Source organism: Scatophagus argus, chromosome 18 (assembly GCF_020382885.2).
Source record: "Scatophagus argus isolate fScaArg1 chromosome 18, fScaArg1.pri, whole genome shotgun sequence".
Classification (NCBI taxonomy): Eukaryota; Metazoa; Chordata; class Actinopteri; family Scatophagidae; genus Scatophagus; species Scatophagus argus.
The window spans coordinates 15,758,070-15,782,296 of NC_058510.1; the positions used below are offsets into that span (position 1 = coordinate 15,758,070).

The following is a 24,227-nucleotide window of genomic DNA, read 5'->3' on the forward strand; positions in this document are numbered from 1 at the left end:
AGGTTATAACAGGAAATGGTCTGTGTTAAACTGCGCTTCTTTGGATTTGTGTGTCTTGGGCATGAGGAGCGAAGCCCTCCGGGTTTGCCTCTCCGCTTTCCCCTGATTAAGACCGAGGACAAGAGGTCTGCTCGGGCTCTGCTGGGATTTTGTTTCCTCTTCCAACTATCGAAGTGTTGCCGCATTTGGTTTTAATAAAACCTGTATACATTTTCACTGTGGAGTAAAGTTGAGGGTATGAGCTGGGGAAATCTACCGTGACTTTTTTCGGAGGAGAAAGTAGCTCCCGGTGCCAACAGGGCAGAGAGTGGCTGCTGCTAGCGGATCATCCCTGGGAGCTGGGAAAGAAAGGCTAGCTTACTTCCCCTGTATGCTGCCTCCGAAATAAAACCACACAGCGAAGGTAAGGAAGCTAATATATGTACTCATGATCTTTCATGTTTATCCCAGTTTGAAAAGTATTCATTTTATTTAATGTTGAAATATTTTTTTGTAGACGTTTGTGTCATGCTTGAAGTGTTCAATACTAAGATTATACGCGTGTTATGGTACTTTATGGTTTTTTCTGTCACTTAAAACGTTACTAAAATTTTAATGTTCCTACTTAAATGATAGTTGATCAGTGGAGTTTGGGTGGTTTACCGGTTTGTATATCATTGTGATAAGTTTTAATAAGTGTTAGTTTCCCCCCCTTTTTTAAAGTAATTTTTAGGTGGTGGAATGTAGTTGTGGCTTATTACTGTGTTTTTTTGTTTTGGTTTGGGTTTTTTTAATGGTGGTTATGTTGTGTGTATTCTGCTTTGAATATTGTGATCAACAATATTCTGTCCAACTAATCCATCTTTTCTGCATCACATGCAACAGGCTGTCTTTTCATCTCTCCTCATTTAATGTGCGTGGTCATATGAAGGGGCTTCAACAAGTACTATCACATGATCTATTTAAGTTACTCAGGGATCACTTCACATGAGATGCTGACAGCACAGAGGGAAAGAGATAGATGGTTGAAGTTTAAAAATGTTGAAGGCATGATTTACTCCCAAGAGAGTAAATCCTGAACAGAGGTATGAACATGTTGAGTAGAGCTTTAAGGTGAGAACTGGGTGCACAACAAAGACATCACAATACATACAGTAGCTTTCTGAAACAACATGATGCTTATTATTGCCCATGGGGTGCATGATTGACAGGCTGCGCTGCATCTCCTGACTGGATCAAGCTGAGTCGCTCCATTTCATCTTGAGGAGAGCAGGAGGGTGAAGGCCTTATAAATACAGCTGACCGTGCTGACTCCATAGTGTGGTTTAATCAGGGAAATGGAGGCAGGAAGCGAGGCAAGGGCGGAGGATAGGAGGGGGTCTGGGAGGGAGAAAAGGAACGCAGAGGGGGTGGAGAAAGGACAGTAAGGAAGGAGTGGGAGGAAAGCTAATTGAGGAGGAGGGTAAATGTAGGACAGTGGGGGAGCTGAAAGACGGTAGCGGAGCCAGTAGCCACCAGCTGAATGGATGTGACCTCAGGCCCCCTGGGGAACAGCTGCGGGGGCCGGGCTCCCACCTGATTTACGAGGCCACTTACTGCACACAGAAGGCCACACCCAGGCCTTTCTTCTGGACATGTGATGTTTCTTGTGTGTTTGTGTGTGTGTTTGTTTGTTTCTTTGTCGGTGAGTGACGTACACCTTATGTGTGTTCTTGTCCCCTGGAGACGGATGAGATGAATATGTGCTTTGTGATTTCGTGTGTGTGTGTTGCTGTGTTCCTAAGGGACCTAAGTGATGAATGTGTATGGTTGCCCTCCATGACACATGTTTTGTGCCAGAGGAGAGATCTCAGGCTCAGAGGCATAAAGGGTGCAAATAATCGCCTGTTATAGCCATTTACCTCCACCACACTCACACACACAAGTTTGAAAGCGGATCTAAGCTGATGATCCCAGAAGAGCAGTTATCCGCAATTTGTTTGGCAGTGAATCACATGCCTGACCAACAAACACGAACCTCTGCAGTCTTTCCTACATTCTGAAGGTTTCTCAACCCATATGGTAATTTAAAGTCCAGTTAGATTAAAACAGCAAATTAAAGATTCTCAGCTGTTTCCTGTGCAACACAATACTGAGCTTTGCTCCTTCTTCTATTCCATTCTTCTTAAAATCATATTTGGCACAGATTTGTCTATTTTTGCCTCTAGATTGTGGGGTGGGCCTTACTCTTGGTTTTGGTTTGTGATCTCTGGAGCTGCTTTTAGTCTTAAGTCTTACTTTTTTGCCTTTGCCCTCCTCTATCCACCCTTCTTTTCCACACCAAGCTCAAATACACTTCTTGGCCTTTTTTTGGGGGGGGTGGGTGGTGCTTGCTTCTAAAAACAGCCCCAGAAAGACCAGCGAGGAATGGCTAGGGTGCTAAGGTCTCCTGAGAAAATGAGGCTCAACATGTTATGTTGGTAGTAAATAGTAGCAGACTTTTGCTGGCTGCAAGTTCTGTCATACTGTGTTTTATTATTGTGACAGTGTGAAGGTTTAACTGCAAGAGCCTGCGAGTCGCAAAAGAAATATTTATGTGCCTGTCATTCACAAAATGACTCAGTCCCACGATATAAAAGAGTTTGTGTTTTGTTCACTAACATGAACTCTGACTTGTCTTTCATCAGCGTTTACAATAACATCACTGTAATCAAAGAAATGCTCATTATGTTCCAGATGAAAATTGTGGCTGAGTGCATAGTATCAGTTTAACACTTGGGGATTGATACTAGTTATACAAAGTATTGAGATGTATCAAACCTCAGAGAGAATTCAGTGGTTTTTTCAGATATTTTGGGGTATTATTTTTTCTTTATTAGATGGGATGTGGTTGAGAGGTGACAGGAAGTGAATGGAGATGTATAATAACCGACATGCAGCATAGATCCAACCATCAAGATTGTTTAACAGATGGGCCATAACGGTGCCTGGAGATTAGTAAAGTTGTTTAAATTTTCTTTGATTGGACCATGATGTGTTTGTTCATGATGTGTTACAAATGAGAATTTTCTCTTTTCAAAGTTCTTGTACTGCTTCATGTGTTTGGAAAATGTAATTTGTGAGAGCTTTGGATTCTTATGTCTTTATGAGCAGTGTACAGCTTTAACACAGCTTTAACACACAACTTGTACAGTCTAGATGTCTTGGGTTCTGGGAAATTATAAAGAAGATTGTCACTAATTTCTGACCAAAATGTGGAATACAATTTGTAGTCTGTTAATCTGAGACAAAGATTGTAGTAATACAGATGTCTGTTGTGTCTTGACCAACAGTCCGTAATGAAAATTTATTTGGTTTATGGTCACATAGGACAAAGAAAGCAGCAAATCTTAATAACTGAGAAGTTTAAAAGTTTATTGCTTTTTCTGTCTATCTACTACTCCATCGTTTCAGCTCTTTTTTATGTTCCTCAGAATAAGGTGTGGAAATGTTGTAAGTTTGGTTTTGATGCTGAAACTTAAGCACTGTAAAAGTAGTGGTATTGAAAAGAATTAGATGATATTCAGCCATACGGTATTTACATGTGATAAGTTCCTCTAAACGTCCTGAAATATGATTGAAACTAGTGGCAACATTGTCAATTTATTTAGCTGCTAAGCATCACATTTCATTTAAGTATTATTATATTTAATTAATTATAATTATTTTACTGTATCATATGTCTTATATCTAAGTTCATAGTGCGTGTGATTTACTACTTTCACATCAGAATGCGTCTTCACACCTTTGATCATTTGCTGACTACTGATCAGTTCCCATGTGCCTCCACCCACTACCCTGTAGGCGTGAACTCATACAGCCAATACAATGCAAACACTGTTCTCTGTCTTGGTTAATGTGGTCTGTTGGGCACTGGTGTCTCAGGAGTGTTAAGTGAGTCAGGACAAGTCCACCAGTTCAGAAACAGAACCACATTATAGTACTGTGGCTTCGTAGATGGGCCCTTCTTAAAAGCCACTCAGCTTCATTAAAATTCCTATAAATGTGTTTGTCTGATACATCTCGATAATAGAGTTGATTGTTCTGACTGAACCAGCCTAAGATTTAATTAAATTGAGGCAGGATTATTCCCACATTTGAGGAGCGCTACAGAAAAATCTGTCTTACACTGAGGCAGACTAATGAGCGTGACTAGCAGCATGTCTGGAAATTTATGCCACACTCGAACAAAATGTGTGAGCTACTTAATATCTAATTCACTGCTTTATATTCAGCACCAGCTCTAATGTCACAGGACGTCAAGCATGAAAGTTGTACAGCAGGAAGATTCTCTAAAGTAGAACCCTTTGCTTTCCTTTTACTCAGAGTGTGAGTGCTTCTTCTTAAGAGTCACAACAGAGCTCAAATGCAGTTTTAGATCATGATGTTCAGTCAGTGGCCTCTAAGAATGCCTTGAGAATTAAACATGACAGATATTCTTCTACTGTTCCCAAGAGGAAATGCTGGTAACTGTGGAGAGCTTACTGTTTTTAGCTCTGCAGTTTTCACTCTCCCATGATAGCGGATATGGAGACCCTCTAGTTCAAATGTCAAGTCTGGAGCCTAATGAAAGACATGTGAGTGTCATTAATGTGCCAGTTTTCAAGCAGTAGCGCCTCAGCAGAAAGACTACAGAGGTGTCCACAGCAGGCCTATTGCTGGCTTAAAATTGGGTTAAGACCAAACCTTGTCAAATCTGTGTGTGTAGTGAAAAACAGAAGAGCAGTAGGACTTAGTGCCGCAGTTTCCATAGTCTTTGTGATGTGTGAACTTCTGTCGGACAGCTTGTGTACTGCAGTTTGCTCTCTGTGCTGCTGTTCTCACATGAAGTTATGTGGCTGGATTTGCTTGACTGTACCTAATGTGCCACCGTGAAGCTCATATTTAAGGTTTTCAGTGAAATGTCTCAACAGCTGTTCGATAGAATTTGGTACAGATATTCATTTGAGTATTAGGATGTATTATAATAAATCAGTGACCCCTTAATTTTTTTATCTAGTGCCATCTTTAGGTGAAATACTTTGGCTTTTGTCCAAGTACCTGCAGTTAGCTAAACTAAAATGTACTGCTAATTAGCAAATATTAGGTTGTTAACATTTAGCTCAAATCACAAACTAAGTGCAGCCCTACTGAGCTGCTTGCATGGTTGTAGACTGTCAAGGTGTGTTCAGAAAGCTAAGCAGATCACCTTGCAGGAATGTTTTTATTCACCCACAAACAGCTAATAAACTTTCCAACTGTAACTGACATTAGCTAACTCGTCACAGCTGGATTTATCAAGTCGCATCGACACATCTTTGTGTGAGTTTGTTTCTAGTCTTGTCTGACCTTGTATGCAATCGTGCCGCTTGTCTTGTTTAAATAACAAATTTAAATGCCAAACCTGGACCTGACATCTTTTTAGAAGCTACAGCCTGTCTCCCTGTAGCAGCATCTGCTCTCAGGCAGACTGACTGCTGGAAAAATGTTTTCTATCCTTGTTGCCATGTCCTCAAACTGCTGAATAATCATCTCTATACTGTAAATATTTGTCTGAGACTGCAGACTGCTGTCATATATCTAAATTATTCCTCTAACTGTCTCAGCTATGTAGGTGCTTTGCTGATTTTTATCAGTATATCTGTGACAACTCTTTATTAATTTTTTCCACTGGCTGGGCTGCTAGCATTGCCTGAAGAGGTTTCCAGGCTTGTTTAGCTTTCCCAGAGTTTAGATTACATTGATGGCCTGGTTTACGTTTAACAATCAGACATGCTTGATTCACAAAGACAATATGCTGCCGTTTTGGCAGCTCATAGCATTTTCAGCTCCCTGTAACAAGGCAGACTGGTCCTCTCTCTCTCTCTCTGTCTCTCTCTCTCTCTTTTTGTCTTTCTTTCTCCGTTGAAAGCCAAATATGTCATCTTCGTGCCTTCAACAGCAAGCTGTGGCTAGTTTCCAGCCACCGTGATACGGGCTTCCTGTGTGATTCAGTTGAGCTTCCTGTGTTTCAGTAAAGGAAGAGCCAACTCAGCAAAGACAGGGAATTTGGGGAGGCTTACTGTACAGCAGATCCCATATCCACAGACTGAGCTATGGGCTCACATTGTCACAGCCAGGCAACCCCACAAGATCCCTAAAACTAGCCTACATCTTGGCCTGGTAGGTGGTGGTGAGCATGTTCTGCCCTTCTCTAGATCAACGTAAATGCTTAAACAGGCTCCCCTGTACTTCAAAAATATAATGGATTGGAGTCATTTAATAATGTGTAACACATTCCCCTGTCCAAGGAAGACAGATTGCACTGACATTTAACCATTTATATCAACACAAGGTTAGTTTTAGGTTTTTCTGTCTCTGTGGGGGGGCAGGTCTGTTGTGTCTCATGTGATTCAGTCCTGCTTCAGGAGTGATTGCAGGGGCCAGGTGGGAAGGCTGAGTCAGAAATAACATGTTAGCACTGCACAGCTATTTTCACACAGAGATGGAGCCTTGCTTAGTGATATGGACTTGGCCCTCCTCCAAAGCTTGCGGTTTGGCCTCAGTTGTTTCTACTGAACTGCTGTGGGTGGACATGTTGTGATGAGATGTGAACCCTATTCAATAAGAATGTGTTTTAGTTTCTGAAGAAGAAACCAGAACTGCGTTAGTGTTATTGATTTTCTGACTGGCAAAGTTGGAAAATCCTTCTGAGGCAGTATGCCCCTAGAAGCGTATCTTTAGCCTTCTTCAGAGACGTGGGGAATGCTGGCAGGCTGCAAGCCAGCATATGTGGCTAAGTGTTTTGTGTGAAAAGCAGAGCAGACTGACAGTTAAACTACTGATAAAGCTAGCATTAAGTCTGTAGCGACTATCCCTATTATTCTGTTAAATTATTACATAATTATGGGTTGAAAAGTGCTCTAAAATACCCCTCCAGTACTTTTCATAATGAATGTCACTTAGGTACCACTTTGATCAGTCAAAAATTCAGCAACCTTTTTCATACAATGACATTTCATTGATCAGACTGTGTAACATTTGAAAGGAAATGTGTGGTGAATTAAAGTACACTGAGGGGACTCCCATAGACTATATTTATCTGTTGTGGCTCCATGGCTTGTGCTAACTTTGCACTTGCCAGAAACAAGGACTCGCACTGTGCGAGCATCCTACAGCGTTCTAAAAGAATATGTATGTAAACTCAAAGTGCCATTATGCAGTAATTGTCACTTGTGGACGTATTGGTTACTGTTAAACAGATCATAGGCTATAGTGCCACTCAATGCAATTCCTCGTTCAGTATGTGACTTTAAAGCTACCTTGAGGATTTTACTTTTTTATGGTTTGGTAGAAAGTTTGCAGAATATTCTGAAGTACTGCGGACTGAATCAGATGTGATGGAAACTCCTGGGCATTGCTTCTAGCTCACAAGTTCCACTTCAGCTTTAGCTGTTCGCTACAGTTATTTTCTCTTTTCTTTCTATCTCACAAAACTTTGAAAACCGAAATGCTCATGTAATGTGAAAACCAGAATACTCATGTAATGTGGAAAATGTGATGATATTTTTCTAGTCACGTGTGCCTTCATTCCTGTCTTCCTGTATTTTTTCTATTTTTTCTCCTGTGGAAAAATCACAGTTGAATTGTCTGCCCGTATCAATATCCTGACTGAAGCAAAGAAGCACCGAAAGATTAAAGACATTAACATCTGTCTCATTAGTATTATTTATCACACTGAGGCTCCTTTGGCAAAGAGGGGATGGTGAGTGGGAACACTTTAAGGATCAGACCTTCTGTCATGGTCTCAGAGGGCAGCCTGATTCATTGCTTTTGTCTACTATGAGAGGGTCCTCCGGATGCTGGTGGGAGGTGGTGGAGGGGGGTGGACAGAGACAGAGACAGACACTGTTTGGTATTCTCCTTCAGTTCTGTCCAGTGGCTTGTACGTCTCAGAGCTCAGACATGTTCCCTGCTCTGCGCCGTTTAAAGGGCATGTGAAGTCAAGGGGGCACTGGTTTGGTTTGGCTCACAGTAGAGGGAGTGAACTGAGCAATTGTGTGGGTGGTGGTGTTAGTTAGGAGGGAGACGGGGAGGGGGAGAGTGGACAGAAACATGAGAGAAAAAGAGGGAGGATGGGAGTGTAAGATGCCAAAGATATGATACAAACAACAGCAAAGTGGCATGCATTTTGGAATGTTTTAATTAACTGTATTCAAGATCCTCAATGTCTACAAAGATACTTTAATCATGCAGACCTGTTTATTTTCACCTTGATGACCAAATGAACCCGTGAGTGTTTTACCTTGTAAAAAGGCCTGAATAACCAGACCAATAATGTATAAAGGGACAAGCAAGGATTAGGAGAGACTAAAGGATGAATTCAGCAGAGGCGAGGAAAGTGTGTAACTTCCTTTCCTTTGGACTTGAGGCAGCCCTTTTCCCCTCCGCCCTTTCCTGTTTTTCCTTCTTTTCCATTCCTTTTTTTCACAGCCAGAGAAGAACAGCCATTCTGAGTGAGAGAAGTCCAGGCCTTCTCCTACAAAGAGCGCTGTTACTCGCAGCCTCTACCAGTTCTTTTCTGCTGCAGTCTGTGCCTTTAAAGTGTCTAGCGGTTTCTCTCCCCAACCATGCTGGTCATTATTCATGGCAGTGCTTGCTGAAGTAAGTACTTCTAAGCACTTGCAAATGCAGTTCGATTTAAGGGAAAGTAAATCCGCTCATTCACAGCTAAGGTTTGTGTGACTCAATTAAGGTGGCTTTTCAACACCAGAGGTTTTCACACAGGGGTTCAGAAGCCGTTTAAGGTTGCTTGAATGGACATCTGGGGAACTCTAGGATAACAATAGTTCTGTGAGTTTATTATAATGTAGACCTCGTAATTTATTTTATTAATGCAATTAATTAGAAATTTTGTTTTCGAGCATTGAGTAGAATGTCTGTATAGTCAAAAGCAACTTATTAAAATGTGCAAAAGTAGTCAAAAGTAACAACAAAAACAACAACAAAAGTAACAAAGATGGTTGTTTTGAATCACAAAACCCCCGATAAAGGAACTATCTTGTCTACTGAGTACAGACGATTAGCTGCCTCTGGCTAACTGTGACAAGCAAAAACAATATTACCACAGGCTTCAAGTTGAAGTTAAGAGTGGCTTCTGTGGTGTAGATGTGGGGCAGTCCAACACTCTCACTACCTCAAATAAGAATTAGAGCTGCAAAGATTAAAAGTTGTTTTAGGAAAATTAGTTGCTGTCTATTGTGATAACCAGTTAATAATCACTTAATGCATTTTACATTGCATGCATTTTTATAGACCGAACGGTTAATCGATTAATTGTGAAAATAATCAGCAGATTAATTGATAACAAAATCATTCGTTAATCGCACTAAAGAATTAATCCAGGAATTGTCTCAGTTTCCAGTTCAATTCCTCCCAGACTTGCAGGAAAAAATTTGTGTGTTGTTAGCCAGCTGATGTGCCCTTGAGCAAGGCATTTAACCCCCAATTTGCCCGGTTCCTGTGTGTTTCACTGCATGTTACATGTGTGTGTCTTTCAATCAGTGATGGGTAGAGAAGTAATTCCCCAGCCTGGGATTAATAAAGTAAATTAGTAAAAGGTAAAAAAAGAATTAATAGCAACAGACTAGGGAGCGACGCTTTGTGGGAATCAGGGTGTTACAAATACAGCATCCCTTCATCATGAGTCCCATAGCTCACGTTTCCCCAAAGTGCAGTAGCGGTGTTGCAGGTTGCTATCCTGGTCAGTCCCTCTGGAATGCCTCAATAGCTCAGCCCGTTTTAGTCACGCACCACAGTGTCTGCCATGCATCACCTTCTCCTGCCAACTGATAGAGCTCTGGAAAGCCCATAAAAACATGGAACGCTATTAGTGGGAGCTATGTAAATGACAAATACATTTTAGCATTTGTGTTTTTTATGCAAACATCTCATAATAGTCCTCATTTTTCCCAGCTTATGAAAATGTACTTTTCAAACCTTATTAATCAGACTGTAATATTTGTAATGATGTTATTCATTGAAACAAAAATTTTGTTCAAAACTACAAATGTCAACAACATGTTGTGGCACTAGAGGAAAAGTCAGTAGGACTCATCATTTAGGGACCACGAATGTCCTACCTATGGGGCCATTATTGTAGCATAAGAATTTGGAAATGTGTACAGACGGTTGTGGAAATGTACCACAGTCTCTGTGTGCATAATCAGATTTGTGAATTTGATTTGCAGCTCTGGTGGGCCTCTCAGTCTTTCTGCACATCATTTTTGCTGTGCATCTGCTGTAGTAGAGATCTGCAAATGTGCGTGGAGATTTGTCCATGTACCTCAGTGGCTTTACATCCTACATAACCTCAGCATGCGGTAGCGCATATTGGTCTGGGTTTACAGTGTTTACATTTCTCGGCTGATTTCAAGAAGTCCTTTTTATAAGGCTTTATTATCCATGTGACTGTGAGACTGTGCCTTCATCAGCTCAGCTCCATTCATATGTTATCCGTTTAATATTAACTTTTGCTAGCTAACCTCTCAGTCTCCCTTAATTTCACACCAATTAGCTGGAGCTTCATCCGATTGGCCAGACGGTGTGAATGCATGACCCATGTATCCAGAGCGCCACCTGATAGGTCAGATGTTTTCATGCTGAGTGTGATTTTCTGTGTGAATAAAATGTTTTTTTCTATTCATAGCATTCCATGCAGTCTATTGCTGTGTGTTTATGGTTTGTGTTTATATTGCATTGATAGTGAAAATATGATTTATTGGTCAGCGCTACCATATACCTTTATAAACAGCAAAAATCTTTTCTGATATTTATCTATTGAAAAAAAAAATGCAAACTGCATTCTGTGACTGTTATTATTTGCTTTATTTCTTGTGAGCATAGCTGCGCAGCTGCTTCCCATACAGATATAACAAAGAGATCTCATTTGCCAAATAAAAAACGCAATTGTACTCGATAAGAATGGTTTAGGGCCCAGCATAACATCCTGCTCCAAGCCCTTTCTTGGTCTGCTCCCCATCTTCTGCTATATTTTACTGAAGTTTTTTTACTGAGCATTCCTCTCTGTAGCTGCTAAGTTTCTTGGGATTGAAGACAACACGGTTATTTTTCTAACTTGACACCTTGCTGGCTTTTTATAGGCATAGTTTTCATGTGAATGGTTCCTTGGAGCTTGAGTAGAGACCACAGCTAGAGCGAAAAGAAAATATCTGAGTGTGTGGTTTTGTTACAAGAGGAATGTGAACCCAAATTCCTTCATTTTAAGCTTAGGGTTCACTGAAATCGGTTGTTTGACCGTTGTACACATACACACATACACACATATGCATCATAAACTCACAGAAACTAAATCACACAAATCGGCTTCAGTATGGTGTGATAATGTTTTAACAGGGGCAGAGACAGGTTAAATGTTATATTTATTTCACATGGAAACACACACTGCAGTGGAGATTCAAGCCAACTGATCTGATCTGGGGAAGCTGTAGACAAGCCGTCTGCGCCTCTGTGTCTATATAAACGGACACACGGACACACACACACACAAGCACTCAGGAATGCATCACTCAACACTGTGCACACTGAATGTCAAAGCGTCCTTTACCACAGTGTAAGGGAATGCAGTCTTTTAATGTACCGTCTATGAATAGCCTGTCACTGGCCTAATAAACTAAAAAGAAAAAAAAGGTTTTTGTCACTTTATCACAGTCTGTCTATCTCTAATTTGAACCTCATGCTTCAATATTCAGTATGGTAGACTTAAGCTACTGAAGAGATGTGAAGATTTCCATAGTAATGACACCCATGAGTTTGTGATTTATGGTTAAGGCAGATACTGCTTTTATATTACATTCCACATTTTAATTAGATTGGCATATGTGGATCCCTTGCTGGTCACTGCACCTTAACACAACATCAGGCCATTGATTCGGTGTCTCTCTGTAGAAGCCGTCCCAGCTGTCACTTAGTGGCCCTGCCAGTAAGAGGTGGTGAGAATCCCAAAAGTGTCAGTGCTAACTGAATCTTGTGAGACAGCAGCAGTGATGTGGAATTTATGACTATACTTACAGTACAGAATTTAAATATAACCTCATCTTTGCTCTCTCTGCTTATCTACTGTCAAATGAGCCTCAAATTTAACATTACTTGGTCTTTGGAGGACTCAAATATCTCTACGACTATTGGATGGATTCCAAAGAAATTATTTACAAATATTCCTGATTCTAGTGACTTTTGTGATTTTTAACTTCTCCTATAGCACAACCATTGGCTTGAGAGGGAGTAAAGTTTGGGCAAAATACCTCAACTCAGTCGAGACAAAATTTGGTACAGTCATGCTTCCAAGAGGATGAATCTGGCTAATTTTTTATTTCTGTATCTTGAAGTTTAGTGAAACGCTCAACCAAGCAGGTAGTTGGTTGGAGCACTTAAGCCCATGTTCAAATGTCTATAACCTGTTAGACTCTGCTGTTATTTGTGTTTCACGCTTATCAGCAAATGTTAGCATGCTAACATACTAAACTAAGATGATAAACATTACACCTGATAAAGATCAGCATGTTACCATTGTCACTGCGAGCATGTGACATGCTTTTCTTACGGCACCACTGTGCTTAAGAACAGTGTCGCAGAGATGCTAGCATGGCTGATGTCTGTTCACAAATCAGCCGTTAAGTGCAGAGAAAGGTCTTTCAGTTGTCTTATTCTTGATAAGTCTTGTGCTTTGCAATTAAGAGCAGGCTTAGATGCATCAATATGGCTGACCAAAGAGCCAGCGCACAGACAAAGGGATCAATATATACGACAAGAGAGGGGTAGACTCCAGGGAACTGATGCTATTTACAGTAAAAGGGAGGCTGCAGTCCAAGCCACGATCAGCAGTGTGAGTGTGTGTTGTGTGTGTATTTCTTTGCGTGAATGTGTGTATAAATGTTTGTATGTGAGAGTAGTCTGAATTGAATTATCTGCCTGTTCCCCTTTGACCGACTGAGAATAACCAAAGCCCCTGTCACTGGATAATTTATTATCTCAAATTATAGGAAGGCCATTTACGGATGCAGTCTGTCATCTCTCCGAGACACTCATGGTCTTCTGGACCCTTTTCTCCAGGAAATTATGAATTCAAGCATTCAGGCCGCTAAGCACACCAGCTGTTATTGTTAATAAAGAGACACAGTAGCACTTTGATGAGAACACCACACATTTAACAGATGTTTTCTTGTGTTTGCTTTCAGATGGACTTGAAGGTGCTCTTGATATGTACATTGTTAGGAGTGTTTTGTTACAGCAATGCCCAGAAAGGTAAGATGTCTCGGTCGCATTTCATTAGAACAGTCAACAGTTGCTTGTAAACATGGTATTGCTGCGACACCATTCTTCTGACACGTGATGTAATTTTGTCCATGTTAGCTTACATAGTAAATGCACAGTTTATAATGATGACTACCTCCCGAGAGAGAGAGAGAGAGACCAGATACTTGATATTAATGATGTCATCGATCAGAGATCCACCTTAGCATCATGGAGCGTAGAGGATAATGGAAAAGGCGGAATATTCCGTCTCTGTCTCCAATTACTATTGAGCCACACAGTGTTCCAGATGAACTGATGCGTAAACACAGGGGCTTAACAGGCTGCTTACTTTGCAGGGACTTTGCTGCAGCCCTGCTAACTCTGACCGAACTCTTTACCTCCTCTTCTCTTCTCTCTTTGTTTTCCATCCAGAGGGGAATGAGTGCATCAGTGCTAATGCCAAATACTGCGGGGAGTGCATCCAGGCTGGAGCCAAATGTGGCTGGTGTAAAGACCCAGTATGTGAAACGAACCCATCAGCTATAAACACTGCTAAGAATTACAGTTTGATGCTATTTTGATGCCATTAGTCATATAGCAGTTGTAACCATGTAGGCTTGGATTGTGCTAATGTAGGTCTGAAGTTAAGGATTTTTTGGATCATTTTTGATAGTTATCGATTAATTATTTACCTCATCACAATTTCCCAGAGCCCAAGGTGATGTCTTTAAATTCCTAAACCAAAAGATATTTCATTTGCAGCAACAGCAGATAAGAAGAAACCAACAGAATAATATTGTTATCATATTATGCTGATAATCTCTTCTCAAATGTGAAGATTTACTACTTTGATTTATATTTTTGTAAACTGAATGTCTTCAGGTTCTGGACTGTAAGCCCAGGCTGTAGGACTTTAGAGAGACATATTTGAAATGGTTAAAATCAAAGCAGCAGAGGTCAAAATATATTCTCTTTTGTCCATAGCAAGTTCTACAAACACCAGATCCTACATTTCAACTCAGTTGTGAAAATGTCTCCCTGTGCTGCTATTCTTAGAACTTCCTGAAGCAAGGCGAGACTGTGTCAACCCGTTGTGATGAGCTGCAGTCTCTGATAAAAAGAGGCTGTATTGAGGCAATGATCGAAAACCCCCGCGGAGAACAGAAGATCCTGAAGAACAAAGCGGTGACAAATCGCAAAAAGGGAGCAGAGAAACTGAAGCCAGAGGACATCACTCAGATCCAGCCCCAAAAGCTCAGCCTCACCCTGCGTTCTGGTGAGCACACGTTGTAGTTAAGCTTTTCTGAAGCTATCCTTACCTTCCCGTGGATGGGATCAGATATTAAGCACTGTGACACTTATTTTTAATTGCTGTAACTTCTTGTAGGTGAGCCCCAGTCTTTTGATTTGAAGTTCAAACGAGCAGAAGATTATCCCATCGACCTGTACTATTTGATGGACCTGTCCTACTCCATGAAGGACGATCTGGAGAATGTCAAGAACCTGGGAACAAGTCTTATGCTGGAGATGTCAAAGATCACCTCTGACTTCAGGATAGGTGAGGATTTTCTTCATAGAGTGTGCTAACCTTTGACAGTGTCTTTGTGGGGCAAAGAGTGAACAGTTTGCATGGTTCACATTTTGGTTTGTCTTGGTTCGTACAGTCTGATTATGCAAGCAAAGAAATGCCTTTAACTAAAATTTTTTTAGTTTTTGGAACTGCAGCCTGTCCAGTTACACATAGCACACACAATACTCTTTCAACCATTTTGAGGTAAACCAGTCATCAGGCCTTTTTGAACTTGCTCAGAGGTTTGTAAACTGTGCCGAGGCACAAAAACTGTGTGATATGCCTTAAAGAAAGGAGGCAACCGATGTAAGGGAAGCGAACAGGCTGTTCTAATCAGATGGAGCTTTAAAGTTAAAGGCTCATTGCTCAATTTCTAGACTGAGAAAGATACTCGGTACACCTTAGATTGTAAAATGACATATACATATATATATATATATAATATATACTGGATTCGAAATTGTTGTAAGTAAGAAAACTGCATTTAAAAATGATGGTAAAAAAATCTATTTTCTATGAGTGTCCCATCAGCATTATACAGATATTTGTGTTAAAAATTAAAGGTTTCTAAAATTAGATACTGTGGGCCCCACACTTTGTAAACCCTGCAAATAGACTGACTGACTGACTTGTATCTTCAGGTGTCCTTTTGTGGGTATTAAATGCCACCCAAGTTTGAGTGACATTTATGTGACCTGCACAAACAAACCAAAGAAGTAAACTGTTTGGAGGTCATCGAGCTCCCCTGAATTCATGTGGTGTCAGCTTACCAGTCTCAAAGCAACAAAAGCTACATCTTGTTACGCTTTTACCCACTTGTTAATTATTTATTTATTTGTTTATTTATTCGTGCTTAAGGCATGTAAAAATGAAATTTGAATTGTCTTTCAAAGGTTTTGGCTCCTTTGTGGAAAAGACAGTCATGCCATACATCAGCACCACCCCAGCCAAGCTGCTGAACCCGTGCACAGGTGACCAGAACTGCACCAGCCCGTTCAGCTACAAGAACGTCCTGAAACTGACCAGCGACGGCAAAAAGTTCAACACCCTGGTGGGCCAGCAGCACATCTCTGGAAATTTAGATTCTCCTGAGGGGGGCTTTGATGCCATCATGCAAGTGGCTGTGTGTGGGGTAAGCAAAAGAGGCTGGGGATTTCCTGTCTCCCTTTAGTGATCCTGTGGGAAATAATAACATTAAGCTCCTCAGTTCAAGCTAATTTTCCCACAATTATGGCCCTTGCTTTGCCAATAGATGCATTTATATGATGATGTGTGAAAAGGTATTTTATGAGTCCTTGGTGTTTACGAGGAGATTTTTGGATGCCGTGATCATAAAAAGTGTATGTGTCACATTCTGCTCTAATTCCCCCTAAGCTTTTAAAGAGAGGGTTTATCGCTGTTAGCAAACATTTTACTTTGAGTGTTTTCTTGCTCATTCTCAGGAGCATATCGGTTGGAGGAATGTGACTCGTCTGCTGGTGTTCTCCACCGATGCTGGATTCCACTTTGCTGGTGATGGCAAACTGGGTGGCATCGTTCTGCCTAATGATGGAAAATGTCACTTGGAGAACAACGTGTATACAATGAGCCACTACTATGTAAGTAGCTCCATGTTGTTTGGTCTGTTTCTCGATTTCTGCATGAGGGAAGTGTCTCATTTAGTTTAAATTTGGGCACAAACTGCTATTTGTGTTGACCATGTCACTGTAAATCTGTTTGAAAGGACTACCCCTCAATTGCTCATCTGGTTCAGAAACTGAGCGACAACAACATTCAGACCATCTTTGCAGTCACAGAAGAGTTCCAGCCTGTTTACCAAGTGAGTTCTCCTTCAACATCTCTATCAGACATTGTTTGACTTTTTATCCCTTTCTTTTTGGATCATACTCATCCTCATTGATTCTATGTAGAAGTGTGTGTTTGCTCCCTTTGTAAAAATACCTGTTTGGGCCGATACATGTGCTGTTGGTAGCATCCTCCTTAAACTCTAATTATTTCCTTCTGCCGTGCTGCTGCTTGTCAGGCCAGTTGAACCCTGTTCCATCTGAGTTTGATTAAAGTTCATTATGTAGCCTCACAGTAGCTTCAGTGTGCTTCAAAGCAACAGCTATTTCATAATTTCAGGGTTGAAATCAGTGTTGTATCCATCTTGACACGGAAATTTGATCATCCTTTGATACAATTTTGTTTTTGTGTGTAGCATAAATGGATTACAGCTATCACATCATTGTACAATCCTGCGTCGTGTAATGATGTACAGTTTTAATCTTGATGATCTGAGTCTCTGGTCCATAAAAGTTCATAGTTCATAGAAAAGTATGATTGATGATGTGTTTTTTTTTATATAGAGATGACAGGAATCTCAAGATGAACAGAACTTTGTTAAAGCTTTGTTTTATTTTCTTCTGTCCTCAGGAGCTGAAAAATCTCATACCAAAGTCTGCGGTCGGTACTCTGTCCGCCAACTCAAGCAACGTAATCAACCTTATTATAGATGCTTACAATGTAAGTAGACTGCTGAGATTGTTCTTGTAAAAAATTTAAACTTATCATTAGCTGACATGAACCACATTAAAGCATTCAACATTCTGAGTGAGCTGGCACTGTCAGAACTTTTTCCCAACACAGCTTCTCACATTGAATACTCAGCTAAGCCTTTGTGTACCGCACGCTGTCAAAACAAAGCTACCAGATGACATTCCAGCGCAGGAAATAACAGCATTCATGTTGTTATCTCTTGGTTTTTGGCAGTCTCTCTCGTCTGAGGTTATTCTGGAGAACAGCAAGCTTCCAGAGGGAGTGACCATAGCTTACACGTCCCGCTGTAAAAACGGAGTGGTTAGTGAAGGTGAAAATGGACGGAAGTGCTCCAACATCTCCATCGGAGATGAGGTGAGAATTGTGAAGAAGAACGTTTCTTTTTTTGTTGTGTTTCACCAATAATTAAGCCTGTCAACTGTCAAAACACATGGCACCATTCAGATCATTTAGGGATGGAATAAACAGTTACGTGCGTTGACGTTAGGCATCAGTGACGTTAATGGTATCTCATAGAATCTTGTTGTTCAAATGTCAAATGACGGCCATTTACATTTTCATACCAAACACTGACCTTTACCTGGCTACAGTGACACATGGAACACCAGTTAGACATAAACAGTAATTTGAAAATAACTTTAAAAAAATCTAATAGATTGAATAGATATATAATTATGCCCAAGGAGTTGAAAACAATCATTGTGCATACCTGCCAGTGATTTTTTTTTTCTTCTCTGAAAAATGAAGGTGTCACTACATGATGCATTTTCAAAGCAAACCTTTATCAGGCCTAAATTAACAGATTTAATTAGAATTAACCATGTCATATACTCAAAATCTAAATCTGCAAAGCACCTCAAACTGATCAGAAAAATGTTAATCATAGAACTTTACTTAATTATTCTCTGATCCAGTCACAAGCACACAGTGAGCTGGCCTACCTTAAACCAGATATTTCTTTCTCACTACTTCTCTCTGGTCTTGGCTAAATGGGCACGCTGACCTGAAAAGAGTGTTTCCTTTTTGGGGTTGTTGCATATTTTCCACCCATTACTTCTGTATTGCACAAAAACTGCTCCTTGTGGCGATCTATCTGTAAGACCTCAATGACATCTTGTGGAAACTCAATTATCAATTGAGGTTTATAAACATTTTGTTTCGAGATATTCACAGACGTGATGAGTTTAGCATTTTGTGCTCTGAGTCAGGTTTGCTCCTTTATTCCTTCACTACTAGGTCACGTTCAGCATCAGTGTGACATCTCAGGGCTGTCCGAAAAAAGACAATAAAAGCAAGCATGAGACCATCAAGATAAAGCCGCTGGGATTTACAGAGGAGGTGGAGATTACCCTGAACTTCATCTGTGAGTGCGAATGCCACAAGGAAGGTATCAAGGACAGTGAGCTCTGCCACAACGGGACCTACGAGTGTGGAGCCTGCAAGTAAGTCAGTCAGAATTTCCACAGTCTTTACTGCGCACATAAAAATATCCAAAGCTTTTCTTACTTTCAGTCTTACTCTGATTGCTGTTTTAGTGTTCACACTGACAACCTTCCCCCTTGTCTCAGGTGTAATGAAGGACGTGTGGGCAGACAGTGTGAATGCAGCAGCAACGACGTGGCCACAGAGGACATGGACCGGACCTGCCGTAAAGACAACGGTACTGACATCTGCAGCAATAATGGAGACTGTGTGTGCGGCACATGTGAATGCAAGAAGAGAGACAACCCTCTCGAGAGGTACAGCGGCCAGTACTGCGAGTGTGACAACTTCAACTGTGACCGCTCTGGAAACAAACTGTGTGGAGGTGAGTGTGACAGCTCCACAGATGATACAAGGCTTTAAGATCACAGAACATAAAAAAGAGCTTTAACACGTTTAGGCTGATGTTTAGTGAGAGGAAAGACTCAACTTCGACGCTGTTTTCAACTGTTTCTCTTAGGGCATGGGCGCTGTGAGTGCAGAGTATGTATCTGTGATCCCATGTGGACCGGAAGCGCCTGTGATTGCTCTCTAGACAACAGCACATGTATGGCCAGCAACAAGCAGATCTGTAACGGGAGAGGAACTTGTGAATGTGGCACCTGCAAGTGCACTGACCCCAAATTTCAGGGTCCTACCTGTGAGACTTGCCCTACCTGTCCAGGAGTCTGTGCTGAACACAAGTAAGTCTGAATAGAAGACGGCATGGGATTTTTTTGTAACATATGTGACCTATAAATAGTAAAGCATATCTCACTGCTCATTACTAACGACGATGTGCGGTTCCCTCCAGAGAGTGTGTCCAGTGCCGGGCCTTTGGCACTGGTGAGAAGAAGGACACGTGTGAGAGAGACTGCAAGGACTTTGTCCTATTTAAAGTGAAGAACAAGCTACCCCAGCCCAATGAGGCCTCTTACCCTGTGATGCACTGCAAGGAGAGAGACGCCAACGACTGCTGGTTTTACTACACCTACGCTGTGAACAACAACACGGAGAGGGAGGTCCATGTGGTCGACACGTTGGGTAAGCAGAAAGCATTGCTAACATGAACCAAAGTTTCTGTTACAGACAAACCTATTTATAGGGGCTGTCGTGGTAGGGCTGCAAAATATAGGCCATTTGTTTATTCACACACAGCTGTGTGATGGCATGTTTTTCCCATGGTCTTGTTATTTTTTGCCCTGTTATTTCAAGCTGCCTAAATACTCTGCTGCACCCTGGCTTGTTTCAGACTGCCCCGCCGGTCCTGACATCATCCCCATTGTGGCGGGCGTGGTCGCCGGCATTGTCCTGATTGGCTTAGCCCTGCTGCTCATCTGGAAGTTGCTGATGATCATCCATGACAGAAGGGAGTTCGCCAAGTTTGAGAAGGAGAAGATGAACGCCAAATGGGATACGGTGAGTGTTGGGTAACTTCGACCCGCTCTGTGAAAAATGAAGAGGGTAAATGCTTTTTGATTTTTTAGCAGCGTTTAAATGTGGAAAACAGGTGTTGTTCGGCTGCTCTGAGCAGCCGGCTGCTCTTGTGGAGATCATTTGTTGTTCTTAGTAACAGATGAGATTTGCACACTAGAACTCCTGTCATTACGAAGTGTCTCGCTCACATTCTCTTCAGTCTCACAGCTGCAGAAACAGACGAAATGTTTGCTTTTGAGTGCCACTTAAAATAAAGAGGAAAAATGTCGGTGCTGGGGTGGACTTTTTTGGGAATGTTATGCGCTCTGAGCATAGCTTGACTTTTTCCCGGGGAGTGGTCACAGCTCCTCCCCTCCCTGCTTCCTCCCCTGTACATCATCAGCCAACATCAATATGATGGAAGACTGGATTTCATCTCAAGTTCATGTGCAGTAAAATGCCTCCCCCTGGTGGTGGGATTGTGTCATACCTATGGTCTGTATGTTTTTGATAATGCAGATGTTCTTGATCAGCACTGTGCTCACTCTGTATTATCTCTCTTAGGGTCTTTCTTATTACCATGGGTGAGGCAACCTGTGGCTCCAGATCTCTTTAATTTTGAGAAATGAGAGACTGTTAGCAAATCTCTGAGTGACCTGAGTTTCCTGACAAGATAACAAGGCACAGCAACCACAGTGAATTTCAAGGATACTGCATGAGCTCCTTCCTTTGCTCTGTTACGGTTGCGGCCACACCATCCCAATTTAATCAAGATGTCATATGACACACACACACAAATGAGGGTGTGTGTGTGTGTAAGAATCTGTTGGAGCAGAAGAAACTGCTATGAACACAGAAACACAGAACACAGAAAGTTCAGGGTTCTTTCTCAGTCAGAAGTAGAACTATAGAGCAGAGTATTGTTGGGGCATTATTATTAGTAGTAGTTGTAGTAGTAGTATTAGCAGCAGTAGTAATAGTATTTGTGCCTGAATTGGAGAGATGACAGTTGATACATGACAGGAAACAAGAAGAGAGAGAGTGAAATGGCATGCAACAAAGGTTCAACCAACAAAATATGCCAGAAAAAGACAACTAATGCATAGAGCTGGTGATCTCATAGGTGGGCAGTGGGGTCAGGGGCTTTTATCTGTGTGTAGCCAAGGGTCTGTTGTATCAAAAAAGGCTTCCAGTAAAGTGCAGAAGATCCACATTATGATCACTTGATGAAGCTGAACAACACATTGATTTTATCCAGATTTTATCCTCATCGCTTACCTACTGTTTCTCACAGTGTCTGTCTTTCATTACAATCATCTGTGGATGTCAACCATACTTTTCTCCCTTTATACTGCCTCATTTACTTGTTCTTTGCTCCTTTCCCCTGCTGAACTCTGTTCTGTCCTCATTTTCTACCTGTAGCAAGAGAACCCCATATACAAGAGTCCTATCAATCAGTTCCAGAACCCAAACTATGGACGTAAAGCTGCTGTCCTTTAAGTTTGTATTTCTTTTCCTTTCCACTTCAGTTTCCTGCATGGGCTGTTGATGTGTGTCTTGATTTCACTCAGTTGCTACATTTTCCTCTTTTCACCCTTCTTTTAAAAATATCAAGTAAACTTATGGTAGAACTTAAAGAGCAGTAATATTACCATCACAGTTAAAAGGGGTGCATGGGTGTGCCGTGACAATCAGTGCAGCTGTTAAGCCATAAAAACTGTTAAGTGTTTGAGGATATTATAGAATAGAATGTCTTCAGGGCACAAATACCAAAACTTTGGTGGTAAGTATCTCATCTGTTTAAACATGACACCTAATTGTACCTCAAGATATTCAGTATGTTGTCACAACAGCATGGCTCTGTGCTCAGTGATCTTAATAAATGACAGGTACAATAAATGATGTTGTTTAACGGCAACCCAGTTTGTGTGTGTGTGATTTGGTGAAAGTGTCAGAAAATCTAACAGAAATGTTGCATATTACTTGACTGAGTAACAATAACTTTGATTTTTGTTTTCCAGGGTGAAAATCCCATCTACAAAAGTGCTGTCACGACTGTGGTCAATCCCAAATATGAAGGAAAGTGATGGCATCACAGTTTTAAGAGAACTCTGCTGTCAAGTTACTTGACAACTGCAGTATTTGCCATGCGTTTGGGGTCTGAGGGGAACTTGTGGAATTTATGTCATTTCTTCTTGTCGCTTTACTGTTACAATGTACCATGTGGCCACTGCATCTGTATTTTTACTAACACTTATGATTTATATGCATTTGTTGTATTTTAGATGTACAGTATACAGTATGTGTATATACTTTTTAAGTTGCATTTTGCAGAAATGATGACAGGAAGGTGCTTTTTTTTCCTGCCACAGGACTGGTGTGGACGGAGGATAAAGCATTTTTTTTGTTTGTTTGTTTATTTTTTTTAAACATCACAATGTGGACATGACGGATATACAATATATGTACAAGAATTCCTCAGCTTCTGTCTCTTTCTCTGTCTTTCACACCCTCCTCTTGTCTTTCTGTGCACTGATTTTCCATGTATTTCTGTGTGTTCCAGACAGGACCTGAGTTAAATATGTACATTTTCAGCCGTAACAGCACATAATGTCAATATGTGTGTGTATATATAGAAAACAACTGCAACAGGAAGTACTGAATAATATGTAGTATTCAACTTAAATTGGGCAAATATGTTGAATCACAGCAGATTGTGCAGTGGTTGTAAATGTAGTGTTGAACTGCAGCTTAGAAACATCCAGTGTCTGAGATTTTATTGTACTCTTATTGAGTACTAAAGGAGTAAATACACAAGATTAATATCAGCTGTCATTATTTGAATTGTTGATATGCAATCAGAAGGGGACTGTATACCACTTGTTAAAAATATAAAAGTGTGGCAGTGTTGAACAATCAAAGGATTTGTATAGTTTGACGAGTTTAAATTAACTAATGAAACATTGTTGTATTTGCTAACTGCAGTAACGTTTATTACTCATTCTCAGGTCCTTTCCTGTGTTAATCAAGTACACCAAAAATTTGTTTTCTGATGTTCAGTGAACTGACTGGTGCAAGTCACTTTTGTTAGCTAATTTTTTTATTTTTTTTTTTTAGATTGTAAGACTGAGACAAGAGTTATTTGTTCAGACGAATCACCTCTGAAATGCTTTCACGCCCAAATGCCTCACACGAGTACCACACACAAGCCTTGAAAGTATTGTTTTCAAAGTGCCTTTTATTTCAATACCATGTTCTCTCCCAATGCTGTTTATGGATTATTTATTAAATAAAGTACAAAAATGTCTGTGTCTTTCTTTGCGGTTAACTCTGACTATAAGATAATTCCCCTGTGTTTCAAAATAAAATAGATTAAATGAACAATGAATACATGCACAATCCAAGTATAGTTAGCTACGGTGTAAGGCTATGTTTGTACTACTCTGCTTATTTTTACTTCATAATTTTGAGGATAACATCATTACATATCCTCCCATGGTTTTTCCTACTAATAAGTTTAGTGATAGGGCTCATTCAACGGAGGTCAAAATTCGGTTTAAAAAAATGTATTGAGAAGGATGGAGGAAAATATGAACATGCAGTCCATTATATTTGACTTGATGAAAAATAAGAATTTATTTTAATGGGAGAAGCTGCTGTCAAGCACTGGTCCTCTCAAATAAATATTTCATAAATTTTGTGAAAAAATATCAACAGCATGATTTAACATAATAATAGTGATATTCATGTTGTAGCAATAATTACAATACATGAACTCAATGCACAATAATTACGTGACAGTCCATAACATTAATAACAGAAATATATCAGAATGTGCAGAAACAATGTTAAAATGCAGATTAAAAGAACCAGTCGAACGCTTTGTCCCATTACGGAAAAAACACCTTACATTTTTACTGTACAACTTTGCAGAAATCGAAGTTCACTAAAATGCACTTGAATTACATGTCAA

At 40.6% G+C, this 24,227-nt stretch overlaps 1 protein-coding gene across 2 annotated transcripts; it reads left to right on the plus strand.

Annotated features, from left to right (window-relative positions):
* Positions 1 to 38: 38 nt before the first annotated feature.
* itgb1a (integrin, beta 1a) lies at positions 39 to 23,566 on the plus strand. 2 transcript variants are annotated; one of them, XM_046371502.1, is made up of 17 exons: positions 39 to 403; positions 13,212 to 13,278; positions 13,702 to 13,787; positions 14,326 to 14,545; positions 14,657 to 14,827; positions 15,733 to 15,971; positions 16,282 to 16,437; positions 16,563 to 16,658; positions 17,255 to 17,344; positions 17,591 to 17,731; positions 18,614 to 18,819; positions 18,946 to 19,184; positions 19,320 to 19,542; positions 19,653 to 19,882; positions 20,091 to 20,257; positions 21,677 to 21,754; positions 22,276 to 23,566. In XM_046371502.1, exons 2-16 carry the CDS (start codon positions 13,212 to 13,214, stop codon positions 21,752 to 21,754), a joined length of 2,409 nt encoding a protein of 802 aa, XP_046227458.1. In that variant the 5' UTR covers positions 39 to 403; the 3' UTR covers positions 22,276 to 23,566. The 2 variants fall into 2 exon arrangements, with proteins under 2 accessions (XP_046227458.1, XP_046227459.1); XM_046371503.1 differs by lacking the exon at positions 21,677 to 21,754 and having other exon boundaries at positions 40 to 403.
* Positions 23,567 to 24,227: the final 661 nt, after the last annotated feature.